This window comes from Rousettus aegyptiacus, unplaced genomic scaffold, assembly GCF_014176215.1.
Source record: "Rousettus aegyptiacus isolate mRouAeg1 unplaced genomic scaffold, mRouAeg1.p scaffold_m13_p_9, whole genome shotgun sequence".
Taxonomy (NCBI): domain Eukaryota; kingdom Metazoa; phylum Chordata; class Mammalia; order Chiroptera; family Pteropodidae; genus Rousettus; species Rousettus aegyptiacus.
In genome coordinates this window covers 34,135,574-34,154,554 of record NW_023416312.1, presented here as the reverse complement: position 1 = coordinate 34,154,554, position 18,981 = coordinate 34,135,574, and the positions used below count along the sequence as shown (strand labels likewise).

Here is an 18,981-nt window from a genome sequence, read left to right as displayed (position 1 = left end):
ATCATCATATTGGGGATGTATTCATCTCAACTTGCTTTTTTCTCTGAACATTATGATTGTAAGATCCATGTTGATAAATGTAGCTGTAGTTCATTCATTTTACTTACTTTCCAGTATTCCATTGTATGAGTAACTGGCAGTTTATCCTTTCTCCTGTAAATGGACATTTCATTGAAGACTTTCAAGCAGGGGATGACATGGGCAGATTTGTATTTTATATATATATATATATATCACTTTTGGGTTGGGATGTGGAAGATAGATTTCAGAGGTGAAGATAGGTATAGAGCTGTGGTTTGTAACCAAATACTTTGGACTCAGGACCCCTTTATTATTAAATATTATTAAGGACCCAGAAGAGCTGTTAGTTTTTTATTTGTATTTATTAATATTTACCATGTTATAAATTAAAATTCAGAAATTTTAAAAATATTTATTAATCCATTGAGAAATAACAATAATGAACTCATTACATACTAGTGTAAGTAACAATTTTTATGAAAAATAACTTTAAAATCACAATTTAGTGATAAGATTGACATTTACATTTTTGCAAATCTTTTTCATGTCTGAGTTAATAGAAAACAACTGGATCCTCAGATCTGCTTCTGTATTTGTGTTATCACGTCATGTACCCCCTGAAAAATTCCACTCTACACCTATGAGAGAATGAGGGTGAAAAAGACAAATGACATCTTAGTATTTTCATGAACATAGTTTTGACCTCAGATATGCTCTAAAAGAGTCTCAGGAACACCCAGGATTCTCTGGAGCACACCTCGAAAACTGCTGTTGTAGAGGTGTCAGTTTGGAGGGTGTTGTAAGTAGCCTAGGTGAGAGCCAATGAGGAGTTCGACCAAAGCATTGGTAGGATGGACGGATGGAGAAAGGGAGGTGATATGAGAGAGACTTAAGAAGAAAAATCAGAAGGTCCCAGAAGGCAATATAGGGTTAAAGGCAAGGAGATTAGAGTTCTAACTTAGGTGCATGTTTCACAACCAACCTATAAGTAAATATTTAGCTAGGAAATGGCAGAATTTTAACCAAGATCTGTCCAACACAGAAACTATGTTTATCTAGGGCAGAGTTAGAAAGGGTAGTCATGCAAGGAGGTGATGATGTTTTTAGAGAGGAGAGAGGATGGGTAAGACAACAGAGAGATTTTGAAGTGGAGAGGAGAGAAGTAGGAGTTTATTAACCCCTTAAGTTGGTCCAGTTCAGGGTTATAATGATGGCAGACTTGGCTAGGATGGGTATTGGAAAAATGGAGGAACCTAGAATGTTCTGAATCAGAGAAACTTAGAGTGTTCTGAATCACAGCCAGGCTGGCTGCTCTAAGGAGTTGTGTTTGAGCTGAGTGGGCAATGGAGATGTCCAAAAGAAGAAAAATCCTTTTCTAGGTCTGATTTTGCCTTGTTACTGCAGGGTGGATCCATGCTGTGCTGACTCCTGTGGACTGCCTTGCCTTTGGAGGGAACTTCTTACACAGCCTTAATATTGAAATGCAGCTCAAGTGAGTCCTGAGGCTATAGTGTTTCTGAGTTAACCATTTCATCTGCTAGAGTCCTTGGGTTCTCTTGTATAGTGAGGAGTACAGCATAGAGGGAGGCAAGACAATCAGAAAGAAATAGATATACAAATTCCTGGTGATATTCAGTCTGAAGATGAATACCTCTTCTTCACATACTAGTTGTGACTTTGAGCAAGTCACATAACCTTTGAGCCCAAGTTTCCAAACCCATAAAGTAGGGTCATACAGGGTAGTTGTGAGGATTAGAGATAATGGATATAAAGCATCTAGAACAATACCTGATGATAGTAGGTTCTCAGTAAATGGGATCCTTCTTATCGTTATTGTTGTACCTTCTTTCTCCAGAGCCTATGAGATTGAAAAGCGGCTGAGCACAGCAGACCTCTTCAAGTTCCCCAACTTTGAGACTATCTGTTGGTATGTGGGAAAGCACATTCTGGACATCTTTCGAGGTATGAAGCCCTTTGCCAAGTGTCCCTTTTACTTTGATCCCTTGAACATGTGTACATGCATGTGTTCACACATAATCATTACTTCAATCAAAATACAGTACTAGTCCATCACCACGGAGATCTCCCTAGTGCTCCCCATGAGAGTCTCACCCACTGTCCCCACTGCACTATCCATAACTTCTGGAAACCACTGATCTGTTTTCTATCTCTAATTTTGTCATTTCGAGAAAGCTTTAAAACTGGAATCATACAACATGTGCTCTTTTGTGATTGGCTTTTTTACTAAGCATAATGTAAGGTAGAGCATGGATTTTACCTTTTTAATTTAGCAAAGGTGGCCGAGAAAGTTGGATCACAGTGAAATTATTCCTATTTCCTACCAATTAAAATAAGAAACTCATTCTGGATAGCCTCAGAGTTTCCTGGATGTGCTTCCCATGGGGACAAGGCTCAGTCTTGACCATTCTGGCATTGTTGTGTTAGTTCTGGGTATCAGTCCAGGTGAAAGCTAACCTTCCAGGTCTCCTCTTGTCTGCTCAGACCTGAGATTCTTCAAGGTGACTTGGCCAGAAGGAATCAATATCTCAAAGTTATAAAGAACCTCAGAGGCCAATGAGTACAGTCTCCTACCTAATACCTCAAACCCATATTCTTCTTCCTAGACAGACTGTCATTTAAGTGTTCAATAAAAGGATATGTGACTGACTGCTTATTACCTGTTCTCCTCCTGAGTGTTGCATTTTGAACCCAAGAGGCAGAGTAGTGTGATGGGAAGAGCACAGGCCTTGGATTCAGATAGACATGGTTTCAGTTGGCTTTGGCACTTTACTAGGTGTGTGCTCTTGGCTGAGTCTCTTTGCCTCTCTGAGCCTCAGTTTTCTGAACTATAAAATGAAGATAATGATACCTAGCTTATAGGGTGGGGTATAAGGATCAAATGAGATAGTATATGTCAAATGCCTGGCACATAGTAGGTACTCATTAAATGAATATTGTTATAAAAACTGAGATCTGGCATTGCATTTAGAATTTTGAGCATTTTCTCTGGTTGCCTGAAAAAAATAGTGAGTCCTTCACTATGGTTTCCCTGACACTGCCTTCCTCTTTCACCCTTCAGGTTTGCGAGAGAACAGGAGACATCCCGCCTCCTACCTGGTTCATGGTGGCAAAGCCCTGAACTTGGCTTTTAGAGCATGGACAAAGAAAGAAGTAAATATGCTAATTTATTTACCTCCTCTCAAGTTCTGCCTTTCCTGGCTTTGGGTAGGTGGTTTTGGGGAGGCGGAAGAGATCAGGGAGGCTTGTGGGTTCCTGGCATTAGAGTGGAGGACTAGGCTAGGACTTCTTGGATTATGCTTCAAACTTTTTTTCTGATTATAAAAAGTAATACACGCTTTCTCTAGAGAATTAGAAAAATGCAGAAGATTTAAAGAAGGAAAAACATCACCTATAATTTTTAACACTCAGGGAATTAATATTAATGTTTGGGTATATTTTCTTCTGGACTTTCTTATATGCATTTAAAGAACATAATTTCTGTCAACCCGTACATACGCTTTTTTAAAATCTGAATTGGTTGATTTATCTTAATTTTTCTGTGTCACCAAAGTTCTTCATAAACATTTAGTAGTTACATCTTTTGCAGGGGTGTACCCAGCCTTACATAATTACTTGTTTATCATTGCTTCCTTTTTATTTATTTATTTGGGGTTAGTTATAGAAAATTATGCAGTGACTGTTTGCATCAGTCTCTGTCCCTCATTTCTTGATTGTTTCTTCAGGATAGATTCCTAGAAGAGCAATTACTGGATTAAATTAGTATATGAAAAAAATGTAAAACTCTAGATACATACTGCCAAAGTGGCTTTTTAGGAATATATCAATATCTATCTATCCGGTTGAATACTAAAGAGCTATACTATAAAAGAGATTAAAAAGCTCTCTACTGATTTGGCAAGATCTCCAGAATTCATTAAGCATAAGTGTAGAACCATGTGTATAGTATGCTACCTTATCTGTAAAAAGGGGAAAAACAAGAATTATATTTGTATGTGCTTGTATTTGCCTGAAGACACAATCTGGAGGGATACAAGAAACTGATAAAAGTGGTTACCTATGGGGGAGGCCTTATGGGGCTGATGGCAGGGACAGATATATATTGAGCCTTTTATATATATGTGTATGTGTGTGTGTATGCGTGTATATATATATGTGTATATATATACATACGTACATATATATCTTTTTATATTGTTTGATTTTTGAACTACGTGAATGGATTACCTACCCAATTGAAATTTTCTTAATTAATTTTAAAAAATTCAAAAAAATAGAAATATCAATGTATTCTTATGCTTCTGATACTCTTTATAGACATCTTCCCCTGTATATAGTGGCCTAAGGAGAACTTTCACCCACTGCAGGCTTGACTTACGCATTCTCCCCATTTTCTGTTGCCAGCCTTCCCCTAAGATATCCTTGGACTACTAGTTTTGTGCCTTCTCTTGCTCCCTAGACTCACCTACACCTGGACCTTGTCCTGTGATTTTGTTCCCTTACACCCCTCAGGTGTGGCTGCCTTGAGTTTTATCTCTGACCCCGCACATGTAGTAAACATCAGAGTGACTTTGTCTCTCGGGAGCACCAAAAGAGAGGAAAATGGGTGGGTCCTAAGCTCTCATGCCCTAGGCCAGGATGGCTCCAGGGACCAAGGGATGACCCCAAACAGTGTGGCCAGAGGGAGCTGGAGGAGAGTAGGACACAGTTCCAAGGAGCCCAAGACTTACGAAGGAAGTCTTTTATGAAGTGCAGACAACTTCATGAGAGGCACTTGCTCCCTCACCTTTCCAGAGCCCCTGGGTTGGGAGGAGGGAGCTGTTAAGGTTATTCAGCTGGGTCACATGAATTCTAGGCCCCCAGCCCTGCCCAGCCACCAAATTAAATTCCAGATAGATTAAAAGAGTTAAAGAAAAAAATGAATCAAACCATGGAAAACAAAAAGTAAATGCTGAGGAACTTTTATCCTGTGGATACAGAAGTGAAGTGAAAACTGGTAGAAGAAATCACAGAGGAAAAGCTTGAGAGATCTGTCAACATAAACATGTAAATTTCGAGGACTCAAAAAAAGATTGCAAACAAAAGGAAGGCAACCAACAGGTCTCTGCTTGAATTGCTGTTGAGCAACCTGTGGGTCACTACGTGCTCAGCACTGGTTCTGTCCTCATAAGTGGAGAGGCTGGGATGTCCCCAAGTATCTCCCTGAGGTCCTTGACTTTTTGAAGGGTGTGGCTCAAGCCCTCAACTGGGCTTCTCACACCTCTTACACTATATCAGATATATGTTTTGCAAATGTTTTTTTCAAGTCTATGGTTTGTCTTAATGTTTTCCTAAGAGAAGTTTTTTTATTTTTCAAGTCTAATTTATTGGGTTTTTCTTTTTATGGTTCATGCTTTATTATTAAATTTATTGGGGTGAGATTGGTTAATAAAATTATATAGGTTTCAAGTGTACAATTCAATAATATGTCTGTTACATTGTGTATTCACCACCCAAAGTCAAATCTCCTTCTGTCACCATATGTTTGACTTCACTTTATTCTTATTTACTTCCCCTCTACCCCTTTTCCCTCTGGTAACCACTAAACTGTGGTCTCTGTGAGTTTTTGTTTATCTTGTTTGTTGCTTTCAATTTTATATCCCACATGTAAGTGAAATCATATGGTTCTCAACTTTTTCTGTCTGACTTATTTTGCTTTTTGTGTCCTAAGAAATCTTTGCCTAACCCAAGGTCACAAAGATTTTCTCCTCTGCTTTCTTCTAAATGGTTTTAGAATTTACATGTAGTTCAGTGATGCATTTTGAGTTTGTGTGTGTGTCTGTGTATATGCTGCAAGATATGGATTAAAGTTCTTTTTTTTGTGTATGGATATCTAATTGGCCCAGTACCATTTATTAAAGAGACTGTCCTTTCTCCATTGAATTGCCTTGGTACCTTTATGTGTTGGGTCTATTCCTCATACCTTTTGTTTGACAGGCTCTGCCGGACCACGAGGATGAGATCCCGGAGACAGTGCGGACTGTTCAGCTCATTAAAGATCTGGCTAGGGAGATCCGCCTGGTGGAAGTAAGAATCAGGGGAGCAGGGGAGGCGTTTGGGAAGGGCTTGAGGCTCAGGTGGAAGGTCAGGCCTCTGTAGTTGGATAAGAGCTTAGGGGAAGGATTGGGAAGACCCTATCAAGGACCCTATTTATTCATGTGTTCATTCATTCAAATAATTATATTAGGTGCCTCAAGTGTGCCACACATTGGGCTAGGTGCTTAGAATGCATAATAAAATGCCTGCCCACAAAGAACTCATAATCTAGTAGAGGGCAAAGTTAGCCTGTTTGAGCCTCTGTTTCCTCATCTCTAAAGGGAGGATAATTATACTCAGGGGTTGTTAAAAGGATTAAATAAGGTAATACAGATTGAGCATTAAGTATAATATGTGGCACACAGTAGGTGCTCAGTAGTTCTGATGGTGGGTCGTCGTGGTGGGTGGTGGAGGTCATGGTAGTTGTTGTTGTTATTAATATTTTGACTCAGTCTCTGCATTCTACAAAATGACAGTTCTCCTGGGTCGAAGATGATTACAAAGCCATGTTTCAACAGGTGGCATGTACCACGAGGCAGTAAGGTGTAGTGGTAAGAGACTCAGAGTAACTTGGGTTCTGTTTCCTGCTCTGTCACTTGCAAGCCTTTCAGAGCCTCAGTATCGTTATCTGTAAAGTGGGGATAACACCACTTTTTCAGAGTTTTGTTATGATTAAGAGCCCCTCGCACAGTGCCTGGCAGAGTAAGTACTCAATAAATGTGAGCTATTGTTATTAATAGATTTTGCAGCAAAGAAAGAACTTAGTGTGGGCTGGTGAAGTAGCAGAGGCACCAGAGGAGAATTGGTCTGAAGGAAGTTTAAACTTTCCTTTAGCTCAGAAGCTATAAAGTTATATTTAGCATTCAGGATATAAGCACTAAATCCATGATGAAGGGTATAGTCAGAGTGAGCTACTAGGAAGTTGGACTTCTAGCCTCACTACTTGCAGCACGTTTCACTGCCTGCAGCATAGCTTACATTGTCCACCTCCTATCTCATTTTCCTCCACTCTCATCTGTCAGAATCCTTTAGGTTTATAGTTAAAAGGCCTACCCTTTTTCCAGCTCTTCCAACTCAAACCAATTTTTTATACATAGAACTTTGGGCTGGTTGGAAGAGGGTTTAAAGGTAGATCATATCTGGTCCATTGGCTTTCAAATATTTTAAAGCAATGGAATCCTTTTATTTTCAAATGAGATTTTACGTGGAAGTCCATTATATACATATAACCAATCAAAGCATAGCTGCTATGAATAAGACGAAGGTGAGAGGCTTGGAGCTCCACTTGTTCCTCTTGTTTGCCTTCCACCGCCCTCTAGTCCCCAGGGCTCCCAAGAAGTTCAAAGGAGCCACAGAGCATCTTTGAAAACCACCTTTCCAGTCTAATCCTTTAATTTTACAGCTGAACAAACAGAACTCCAGAGTGGTCAGATCACTTACCTGAGGCCACAGAGGTAGCTAGTAGCAGAATTAGGTCTAGAACCTCTCTTCTATCAAATCCTTCAGTCCTTAAAGTTGGAACCACACAGTTTGGTACTGAATTATTTTCTGTCTCATGTCAGCTGCTCTTGGAATCTTTTCTTTCCAGTTTTGACAGTAATGCTGGGTTTTTCCTCTGCTCGTCTTCTCCTTACTCGTCAGTGGCTGGGTAAAGAAATGCCACCCAGTGAATTTTTGATGATTCATTGTGCAAAAACTAGGGTGTGCATATATGGAGCATCTGTAAGCCACTTACATGGCAGTACTGCCAGTGCCATGAACAGACCTCTGCTCTTAGAGAGAGAACCCTTGAGTAAGCTCTAACTCCCTCATGTACTAATACTCTTGTAGGATATCTTCCAACAGAACGTTGGGAAGACGAGCAATATCTTTGGGCTGCAGAGGATCTTCCCAGCTGGCTCCATTCCCTTAACCAGGCCAGCCCATTCCACTTCAGTATCCATGTCCAGGCTGTCACTGCCCTCCAAAAGTGGTTCAAAGAAGAAAGGCCTGAAGCCCAAGGAACTCTTCAAGAAAGCAGAGCGAAAGGGCAAGGAGAGCTCAGCCTTGGGGCCTGCTGGCCAATTGAGCTATAATCTCATGGACATATACAATCATCAGGCACTGAAGACAGGCTCTTCCCAGAAAGCAAAGGTGGGTGCTGGCCCATGGGTTCAGCTCAACCCTTTTGGGTCCCTTGGAAGAGCAGGGTATCAGAAGTACAGGCTATCCGGTTCTCCCACCTCCTTTAGGGCCCCTGTTGTTTGGCTACCAGTCCCACTCATTTAACAGGCATTTATTGAGACCTTGTCTATGCTGGGCACTGTGATAGGTGCTGTAGATGTAACCCCCAAGAGGCCGACAGGCTAGTGAGAAAGGTAGGCATAAAAACAAATGAGTGCAATGAAGTGTTGTGGATGCCACAATCAAGGGTGTGTGGGACCCTGAGACACAGAGGGGGATGATTCTATCTAGGGGGAATGGTCAGGAGCTCTTCTCAGAAAAGATGACACGAACTGACTCTTGAAATGCTGGGATGTGAATGACATTTGAGAACATGTTATATGAGTGTCAGATTGGAGTCTTGAACAGGTTCTTGAGAAAAGCCCTCCTCCAGGGCTCTACCTTGCTTCAAGATCGTGGTACCCTTCATGGGCATGTGAAGATGTTCCCCCCTCTTTTTAGGGAACATGTTTTTATAAGATTAATAGATTCCCCCTGAGCTAGCCATGCATTCTCAACCTCCTGTTCCTACGATCATTTGGGGTGGGGTTGTGGGACAATATAGCAGAAGACCTCGCTTGGTTCAGATGGTTTTGACAGTGAACTCAACCAGTGAATCCAAAGGGAACTGGCTATCCTGATTCACATGGGAGTCCCAGACAGGTGACAACTGAGCCTCCTCCTTCTGCAGTTCAACATCACTGGTACCTGCTTGAATGACTCAGATGATGACTCGCCAGACTTGGACCTTGATGGGAATGAGAGCCCGCTGGCCTTATTGATGTCTAATGGCAGGTGAGGTGGGGAGAAGGAACATAAAGATACTGGGACTGTCACTGGCAACATGCCACTAATACAAGGCATGGAACTAGGACTTGGGAAAGGAACATGGGTCAGGGAGGGATTGTGCTTCGGGAAATACCCAGATATTATCAGGTATCATTGCTTAGTTCAGAGGGCCATTTAAATGTTTGTGGATGGGCAGAGGAGAGGTCTGGACTCTAATTGGTAATCCTCAGAAAAGTCTTGTATAAATTTTAGAAATTTCAGCAAGTCACTGTGTCAGAACCACTGCCAGGTATAAGAGCATTAGTTTTCATGTACCTTTGCTATTCAGTTTTTAGGGATTTACTTTGTAGAAATATTTGCACAGGTGTGTAATGAGAAATATTCAGTGTTCACTGCATCATTGTTTATAATAGTAATTGAAAACATGTTCATCAATAAGGGTTGGATAAATAAATTATGGTACATCTATAGAATAAAATACCATGCAGCAGTTAAAATGAATGAGTTTAATATCTGTTAACATGCAGAGATGTCCAAGATATATTCTAAAGTGAAAAAAATCAGTTTATAAAATAATATATAGGAATAGTTCCATTTTAATTTTTTAAAAACATATGTGGGCTTGTGTAGAAAAGCAACATGAAGACTTTTTTTTAATTTAATTTTTTTGAAGAGGTTTCAAATTTAATTTATATAGTTTAAAATTCAAAAAATGTGAAAGAATACATAGTGAAAAATTTTGCTCCCACCTCTCCCTGTTCTCCAGTTCCCCTCCCCATGGACAACCAACATCAATGATTTTCTTCTAGAGATATTTATACACATTCATGCAAATAAATATACTTTTTATATATTTTATGCTTGTCACACCAAATATGTAACAGTAGTTATCTCTGGAAAGTAAGATATGGGAGGCAGGAGAGGAAATTTTCACTTCAGTAGCATTTGAATTTTGTACAGGGAGCATGTATTACTTTTAAAATAATTTTTAACAGAGCATTTTCTAAAAGAATAAAAGCTGTCATAACAAAAAACATGGACTTAGGAATCGGACAATCCTGAGTTTGAATCCCAGTTCTGACATGTATTCATGTGTAACCGTAGCAAGTTAATTAACCTGTCTGTGCCTCAGTGTCCTCATTATATCTCTTCTATAGATAAAACTTACCGAGGGTTGTTGGAGTCCTAAATGAGATAATGTATGTGAAGTGCTTATCACAGTGCCTGCCAATAGTAAATGCTTAATTAATGGTAGCTCTTATGATGAAGTTGAAGATGAAAAATAATAGTGATGGTGGTGGTGATGATGACGTGGGTGTGGTTAGAAGCTGAGTAGGTCATCAGAAAACCTGAAACATGTAGGAAGGCAGAGGAAGATAGTAAGAGTTATCATCTGGACACTCAGAACACCAGACAGGAGCAGTCAAGAGCTAAGTACAGAATATGAACAGAGTGGGAACATAAGCAACAAGGATACCTTAATAGCCTTTTTGTTGGAAAAGGTTGTCTTCAGATCCCAAGGGCAGGTGTAGTAGGCCCACCTGGCTGGGAAATAAGGGAAAAAGGGGAGTGTGAGAGTAGGGCAGATTCTGAAAGCAGCAGTTATTCTTGGGAGTTGAGAACCTAGTTACTAAAGAATAAGATTAGAGAGACTGTTGAGCATTGCCTTTGTCCAGAACCCATGGTCAGTCTCTGGGGAAGAGAAAATTGAGAATCCTAAGGGTCCTACCTGTAATGACTATTGAGGATACAATGAGATATTTTCCCTTTCCCCACCAGTCTTTCTTGTGCTGTTTTTATTACCTCCTGCAGCTGCCAGAGATGGCTGTTAAGTGAACCTAGAGAATTAAGGTATAGAAATATTTACAGATCAGACAATATTATGTCTGGGCTTTTCTCCAAAATAATCCAGTGTTTTGGAGGGACTGAGGTATAGATGAAACAAGATTGGCTGTTGATAATTGCTGAAACTTTACTGGATGATAGGTACATGGGAGTTTGTTATACTTTTATATTTTTGTATATGTTTGACATTTTTCATAATTAGAAGTTAATAAAAGATTAGGGTATAAATAGCTACCATTTACAGAGCTTCTGCTCTGTATCAGACTCTATCTTAGCCTTTTATATACATTATTTTATTTTGTCTTCTTGACAACCCTGAAGGTCAGTGTTATTATCCCTATTTTACTAATGTAGAAACTGAGGCTCTGAGAACTTAATTAAAAGATTAGCTACCATTGGGCACTGGCCATGTATAAGTCTCTACATTAGTTCACTTAATCCTCCCAACACCTCTATGAGGTAGAAAACAGGCCAATTTAATGACAGCCAATTCACTGAAAGCTAGTTAATCAAATGACTATTTGTTGAATGTATTAAGTATATTGATTTACCAAAAACTTGTTTCTTTTTAACTATAAGGTTTATTTTAGCAGTTTATACTGGCTAATATTGTTTACCAAGTATAACAGGATTATTTAAACTACTTTTGAGTTTTTCTACTTCCTTTATATATCTTAACAGCTTTTTTGAGGTATAATTTATATACCATATAGTTAACTTCTTTTAAGTGTACTCTTAAATGACTTTTAATAAATTTAAAGAATGTGCAACCATCACCACAGTCCAGTTTTAGAAAAATTTGATCACCCAGAAAGATCCCTTATACACACTTATAATTAGTCCTGGTTCCCTTCCCCAGACCCAAGCAACTACTACTCTACTTTCTGTCTATATAGATTTGCCTTTTCTAGACATTTCATGTAAATGGAGTCATACAGTATGTGGTCTTTTGTGGCTGGCTCCTTTCACTTAGCATGTTTTTGAGGTTCATCCATGCTGTACTATGTGTCATTAATTGGTTCCTTTTTATTGCTGAATAGTATTCCATTGTATGGATATACCACATTTTGTTTATTTACTAGTTGATGGTCATTTAGATTGATTCAACTTTTTGGCTATTGTGAATTATGGTGCTATGAGCATTTGCCTACAAGTTTTTGTGTGGACATATGTCTTTATTTATCACTTAGGAGTAAAATGTTTTGTCATATGGTAACTCTAATGTTTTACTTTTTAAGAAACTGCCAAAATTTATTCCAAAGTGTCTGTACCATTTTACATTCCCACCAGCAATTATGAGTTTCTCCTTATACTGGTTAACACTTATTATTGTCTATCTTTTTGTTTATAGCCATTCTGGTGGATGTAAAGTGGTATCTCATTGTGGTTTTAATTTGCATTTCCCTAATGACTAATGATGTTGAGTATCTTTTCATGTAATTATTGGCCTTTTGTATATCATCTTTTGAGAAATGTTTATTCACATCTTTTGCTCGTTTTTTTTTTTAATTGGCTTGCTTGTCTTTATAATAGAGTTCTAAGAGTTATTTAAATATTCTGGATACAGATCCTTTCCTAGATAAATGATTTGCAAATATTTCTTCCCAGTCTGTGGCTCGTCTTTTCATTTTCTTAATTGTGTCTTTTGAAGCACAAACATTTTGAATTTTATTTAATCCCAAGTCCCAAAGATATTTTCCTACATTTTATTCCAGAAGTTTTATAGTTTTAGTTTTTACAATTAAACTTATGATCCATTTTGGGTTAAGTTTTGTATATGATGTGAGGTAAGAATCCACATTTATTTCTTTGCACGTGATATCCAGTTATTTTAGCATCATTTATTGAGAAGGCCATCTTTTCCTCACTGAATTGCCTTAGCACTTTTGTCAGAAATCAATAGACCATAAATTTAAGGGTTTATTTAGTTCTAGACTTTCAGTACAGTTCCAATGATATATGTCTATCTTTATGGCAATATAAATTTTGAAATGGAGTAGTCTAAGTCCTTCCAACTTTGTTCTTTTTCAGAATTGTTTCAGCCATGTTAAGTCCTTTGCCCATATACATTTTAGCATCGGCTTATTTCTACAAAAAAAGCTAGTTGGATTTTGATGGGGATTGCATTGAATCTGTAGATCAATTTGGAGAGAATTGCCACCATAACAATATTGAGTGTGACTGTTTTTATGTTCTCCTTCTCTCTCTAGCACTAAGAGGGTAAAGAGCTTATCCAAGTCTCGGCGAGCCAAGATCGCAAAGAAGGCAGACAAGGCTAGGCTGGTGGCAGAACAGGTGATGGAGGATGAATTTGACTTGGATTCTGATGATGAACTGCAGATTGATGAAAGATTGGGAAAGGAGAAGGCAACTCTGATAATAAGACCAAGTGTGTACCTGTTCTTTCTCTTTCCTTCCTTGCCCATTTCACATTTGTTTTTGGTCCCCTTGATGGACTTCAGACCTTAGGCCTGAGCTCAGTGACATTCTGATTTCCCAGCTCTATAGGCCTCCACGCAACCTTTGCTCTAGAGATTTATTTATAAGCTAATTCCTAAGCTCCCTAAATTATTCATCTGTCATTACTTTCAGGAAAATTTTCTTTCCCCTGAGTGTCTGGCTCAGATGCTAATCTTAGCTTCATAATTCATGGTAAGAACATTCCATTGTTTCCTAGAATTTCCCCGAAAGCTGCCCCGTGCAAAGCCTTGCTCTGACCCCAACCGAGTTCGTGAACCAGGAGAAGTTGAGTTTGACATTGAGGTAGGAGCCTGTCCTGTGTCTAGCCTTCTGCTCATTCTGGTTACAGAGGCAGATGACAGATTGTTATTTTAGTTGGGGGGAAAAAGATATCATATGCACTCAGTTCCAAAGGTATTTATTAAGTGAAGGATTGTGTACTAAATGCTGCTGAGCATATCAATGGAATGTTATAATTTAGTTGAACTATTCTTAAAATCCTTTAATACGGAGTAGAATAAAAGACAGTGTGATGTAGCAGAAAGAATATCTGATTTAGAATATCTGATTGTGATCTTACACAAATTATTTAACTGAGCCTTTGTTTCTTTATCTATAAAATGGGAGTTATAATGCCTACCTCACAAAGATGCTATAGAAATTAAGATGAAAGAATGAATATTCTGCTTTGTACTTGGTCTGTACTTGGTGCTCAGAAGGTATTAGTATCAGGAGTGAGACTGTCAACCCTGTATTGGGGCCTTACCAGACCAACCCTGGGCAGCTGAGGTGATAACTTCTTTCCCCAACAGGAGGACTATACAACAGATGAGGATATGGTAGAAGGGGTAGAAGACAAGCTTGGGAACGGGAGTGGAGCTGGTGGAATTCTGGATCTGCTTAAAGCCAGCAGGCAGGTGGGGGGACCTGACTATGCTGCCCTCACGTGAGTACTCGCTTTGTTCTCCCCTTTCTAGGTGATCAAACAGCACATCCGTACCCCCTGCCTGAAGGGCTAGGTCGGCCAATCAGCAAATATTTATTGAGCTATTTAAAGGGACAAAGAATTAGTGAGGACATTTGGGCTGAAAGAATAAAGTAGACATGAAATCTGTCCTCGGCAACTTAAGATCTGACAGAGAGAGGCTGTATAGACATCAAGGGGAATAGGGTTCTTTGGAAGTTGGAAGAGGGGCCAGAAGAGACATGGAAGGAGAACTAGGCCTTGTTTAAGATAAAAGAGGGGGAAATGCAGCATAGATGAACAGGGAGGGAGGTACGCCCATCTTTTTGTCATCTTACCTGCTATCTGTGGAGAGACTTGAGGCAAGAAGGACTGGCCTTTTCGTGAAAACAATCTTCGATGCTATCTGGATCCTTCAGTTTGATTTCTGGTTTTTCGTCTGGGATGGTTCTTTCCTCCTTCCTCTCATCCTGACCTTGCCCCTGTTGTCCACTGTCCCTGATTATTTTGATGACTGCTTTCCTCTGAGAACTAGAGAAACTCCCTCAACATTTCTCCTCTGTCTCTTGCAGCGAGGCCCCTGCCTCTCCCAGCACTCAAGAGGCCATCCAGGGCATGCTGTGCATGGCCAACCTGCAGTCCTCATCATCCTCCCCGGCTACCTCCAGCCTGCAGGGTTGGTGGACCGGGGGACAGGACCGAAGCAGTGGGAGCTCCAGCAGTGGGCTGGGCACAGTGTCTAGCAGTCCTGCTTCCCAACGCACCCTGGGGAAGCGGCCCATCAAGCGGCCAGCATACTGGAGAACTGAGAGTGAGGAGGAGGAGGAGAACGCCAGTCTGGATGAACAGGACAGCTTGGGAACATGCTTCAAGGATGCAGAGTATAGTAAGAGCAGCTGAGCACTTGGGCCCAGACCAGAAGGGCTCACCTAGTCCCAGTCTCAATCCCAACATAGGACAGCCTGTAGTGAACAAAGGCTTGACCTTAAGCCTAATAGTTGGTTTCTTAGAGCCCTGTTTTCTTTATAAAATGGAGATATCTCACAGGTTGATGTAAGAGTTAGAGATGATGCTTGTACAGAGCACCTGGCACAGTGTCTTGCTCATGGGTAGCCTTCAGAAGTTGGTAGCTATTATAATTAGCTGTCATTCACTTTTATTTGTTTGCTTGCTTGCTTGCTTGCTTGCTTGCTTGCTTGCTTTTGAGTCAAAAGGAAAATTTATTAGAAAAGAGGTAACACTCCATGGACAGAGTGTGGTCTCTACCTCAGAGGCAGAGAGTGAGAGGGACAGTGAGAGAGAGAATAAAGGCACTGAGAGGGACAATGACAGTAGAGAGAGACGAGGACAGTGAGAGACAGAGAAAAGGTACTAAGAGGGACCTATGATTCACTTTTAGCATTGTCCTTCACTACTGGTGACCTTTTTCCCTCTTGTCTATTTTACTTCTGTGTCATTCAGTTTATCCCTTGCAAAGTTATATAAATAATGACCTTTCAGTGCTCTTTTTGCATTTAAGAGATGACTCCTTTTTTAAAGCTAAGATTCATTGAGTACTACAGTGTATAAAGCACTTTTTGATATAATACAGCTGACTTCAATATGGGCTTTTGCTTTAATACTATTTTTAAAATTTAATGGTATCGACCAAAGATTAGAGTAAGATAGAGAAAGCAAAAATTTCCTTTGACTAACACTCTTACCCCTCTGAGAAAGGTTACCCAAAGGTAACCTTTGTTATTAATTTGATGTATACTTTTCATTTTCTTGTATTTACACCCATATAGAGAGATAAATAGAGGTATAGTCTTGTTTAGTGTGTTGGTTCTACCACTTGCTTGGATATCTTTCAACATCAGTTCCTAGAGATCTGTTTCATCAATACATTGAGATCTACCTGCTGCATAGTAGTCTATTGCATAGATGTGCCATCATATGTTTAGACACTTCCTACTGATTAACATTTAGGTTGTTTCTAACTTTTTAGTGTTACTAACAGTGCTACAGTGAAAATTATTTTAAATAACTTTTTGTGCTCATGTGCTAGCTAACATTTCTCTAGGGTAGCTAAACCTGCTGGGTTGAAAGGTGTGTTCAAAATAAATATGAGTAGTGCCAAATTCTCCTCCAAAAGGGTCAGTATATGAACAGTGTATGAGACATACTTGGTCCTCCACAGCCTCACCAGCAGTGGGTGTTATCTGCCTTAGTTTTTGTCAGTCTGGTGGCAGTCAGTGGTGCCTCAGTTTATTTTATGTTTATTGGCTTTTTAAAATTTCTTTTTTGTGAATTATCCATTCAGTCTTTCACCCATTTTTCTATTATGTTTGTTTTTGTTATTGATTTGTACGTGTTCTTTGTATATTCTACACTTGCTGGAGTGTTTTAATATATTCTAGAAATGTTGAAAAATATTTTTTTTAGTCTGTTGCTTGTATTTTAATTTTATTTATGGTATATTTTAGCAAGTAGAATATTTCAGTTTTCACATAGTCATCTTGATCAATTTTTTTGTGTTTTATGTCATGTGTAAGAAGATTTTCTTATATTTTTACATAAAACTTCTATAGAAGTTAAAATTTTAGCTCTTTTTCTGGAATCAAATTTTGTGAATTGTAGGAGGTAGGAATCTAACTTAATTTTTTTCCACATGGATAGTCATTTGCCCCAACACCATTTATTGACTAATTTATCATTATCCCCCCGATTTGAAGTTCCACTTTTGTCAAAAACTGAATTCCCATGTAAACCTGGATTTTTTTTCCTGCTCTATATTTCCAATTCTGTCCCTTAATAACTATGTGACCTTGAGCAAGCTATTTAACCTCTCTGTGCCTCTCTGATAATAGTACCTACCACATAGGTTGTTGTGGGTTTAAAAATGAATTAATATACATAAAGCACTTAGAACATTGCTCAACACATGGTAAGTGCTGTACGTGAGATACTATTATTATTATTATGCTCCATAAAATCAATTTGTCCATTCCTGTAGGTTAGTTACTATAGACCTTGTGTCTGATAGGGCAGATCTCTTCTGCAGAACATGCTTTGGACCTGAGCAGAACACAGATGCTCAGTAAGCCCATCATCGCTGAGCTGAGCTACGATTGGTCTTAGGGGCATGCCAAGTTGCCCAGTCACCTACCCTACTATCTTCAGCAGACAATCACATCAGCATACAGCCAAGACATCCAGACCTGGTCTAACTAGTCCCCTCAGAACAAACAGTTCACTTAGCCTCTGCTTCCTGTTACCCCTCCCCATCCCTACTTTACCCCACAACATTAGAAAGGCAGTTTAACAGAGATACCAACCTACTTCTTATTTTTCTATAATTTCTAGGCTATTATTGAGCTTTTCCTATTGTAGATGAATTTTGGAATCAGCTTGTCAAATCCTAATAGGATTTTTTATTAGGATTTCATAGCATTTACAGATTAATTTATGGGGACTGACATCTTTCATCAGAGGCTTTTCTCCTATAGTAGGGTATGCATTCCTGAAAAACTTCACATCCTGAAAATTCGTACACTAAAATATAGAGCTTACAAGAAAAAGAGGGTAGAGACATACCCCTTAAAATCTGTGTGGCTTTGAAACCAAAACACTAACTCAGATAATGATAGTCCTAATACTAATCCTTGTTCAGTTAGAGCCCATTGACATTTGCACCCAGCATCACTCAGTGGATCCCTTGTAGCCTGGGCTCAGACTTCCCTCTTCCAGATGTAGGTTCTTGAGGGTATTTGTTTAAGGTAGATACTAGCTTCATCAAATTAAAATCTAATCCAGGACCTAGTCTTCAGCGATCTGTTTTTAAACACAGGAGGAAGTGTCTTCACAATTTCTTCATCTGCTCTCTTAGCCATCCTCCTTTCCCACCAGAACTTAATTTTGTAGAAAACAGAACCACCATTTACTCTCCTTCTGATGGGAGTCACTATTGCAGGACTTTTATCATTTATCTGTAGGTCTTCATATATACCTAAGGCTTTCTCAGTAATTGTAAGAAACTTCAACACCGCTTGGTTAAGAACAACTTGCCAGGGAAAATTGCTTTTGATCCAGTTCGACTTCTAGATGGCATTGATATTGTTCTGCTATTTACCTTTTATGTATGAACAATAAGAAAACAGACCATCTTGTCCAATCTTCAAACATGGCTTGTCTCTCTGTTTATTCAGGGGTTTTTTTGTATATCTCTTTTTTAGCTTATTCTTCAGTTTATTACTAGGTATTTTATAGTTTTGTTCCTATCGAAAGCGGCATCTTTTCTCTATTACAGTTTTCAATTGACTGTTGCTAGTATGCAGGAAAATAATTGATTTTTCCAATTTGATCCTGTGCTGGATTTCCTTACTATATATGCTCTTATTCGTTCTATTATTTTTTCAGTTAATTGTCTTGAGCTCTTGAGGGAAGTCATCTATGTCTCATATCTTAGTTTGTTAGGGCTTCCATGACAAAATACCACAGACTGGATGACTTAAGCAACAGAAATTTATTTTCTCATAGTTTTGGAGGCTGGAAGTCCAGGATCAAAGTGCTAGCAGGGTTGCTTTCTCCTGAGGCCTCTCCCCTTGGCTTATAGATGACTGCTCTCT

At 39.2% G+C, this 18,981-nt stretch overlaps 1 protein-coding gene across 5 annotated transcripts in view; it reads left to right on the top strand.

The window, feature by feature from the left end:
* Nucleotides 1-18,981, top strand: part of PHF8 (PHD finger protein 8) — a 92,553-nt gene that overhangs the window by 37,043 nt on the left and 36,529 nt on the right. For 2 of the 5 annotated variants that reach the window (XM_016137327.2, XM_036226664.1), the window contains exons 9-18: nt 1,426-1,513; nt 1,877-1,983; nt 3,101-3,246; nt 6,016-6,105; nt 7,945-8,247; nt 9,008-9,111; nt 13,161-13,339; nt 13,628-13,713; nt 14,223-14,356; nt 14,947-15,260. In XM_016137327.2, coding sequence (XP_015992813.1) covers nt 1,426-1,513; nt 1,877-1,983; nt 3,101-3,246; nt 6,016-6,105; nt 7,945-8,247; nt 9,008-9,111; nt 13,161-13,339; nt 13,628-13,713; nt 14,223-14,356; nt 14,947-15,260 — 1,551 coding nt within the window. The remainder of the gene's footprint in view (nt 1-1,425; nt 1,514-1,876; nt 1,984-3,100; nt 3,247-6,015; nt 6,106-7,944; nt 8,248-9,007; nt 9,112-13,160; nt 13,340-13,627; nt 13,714-14,222; nt 14,357-14,946; nt 15,261-18,981) is intronic. The other 3 variants (XM_016137329.2, XM_036226665.1, XM_036226666.1) reach the window with 3 other exon arrangements.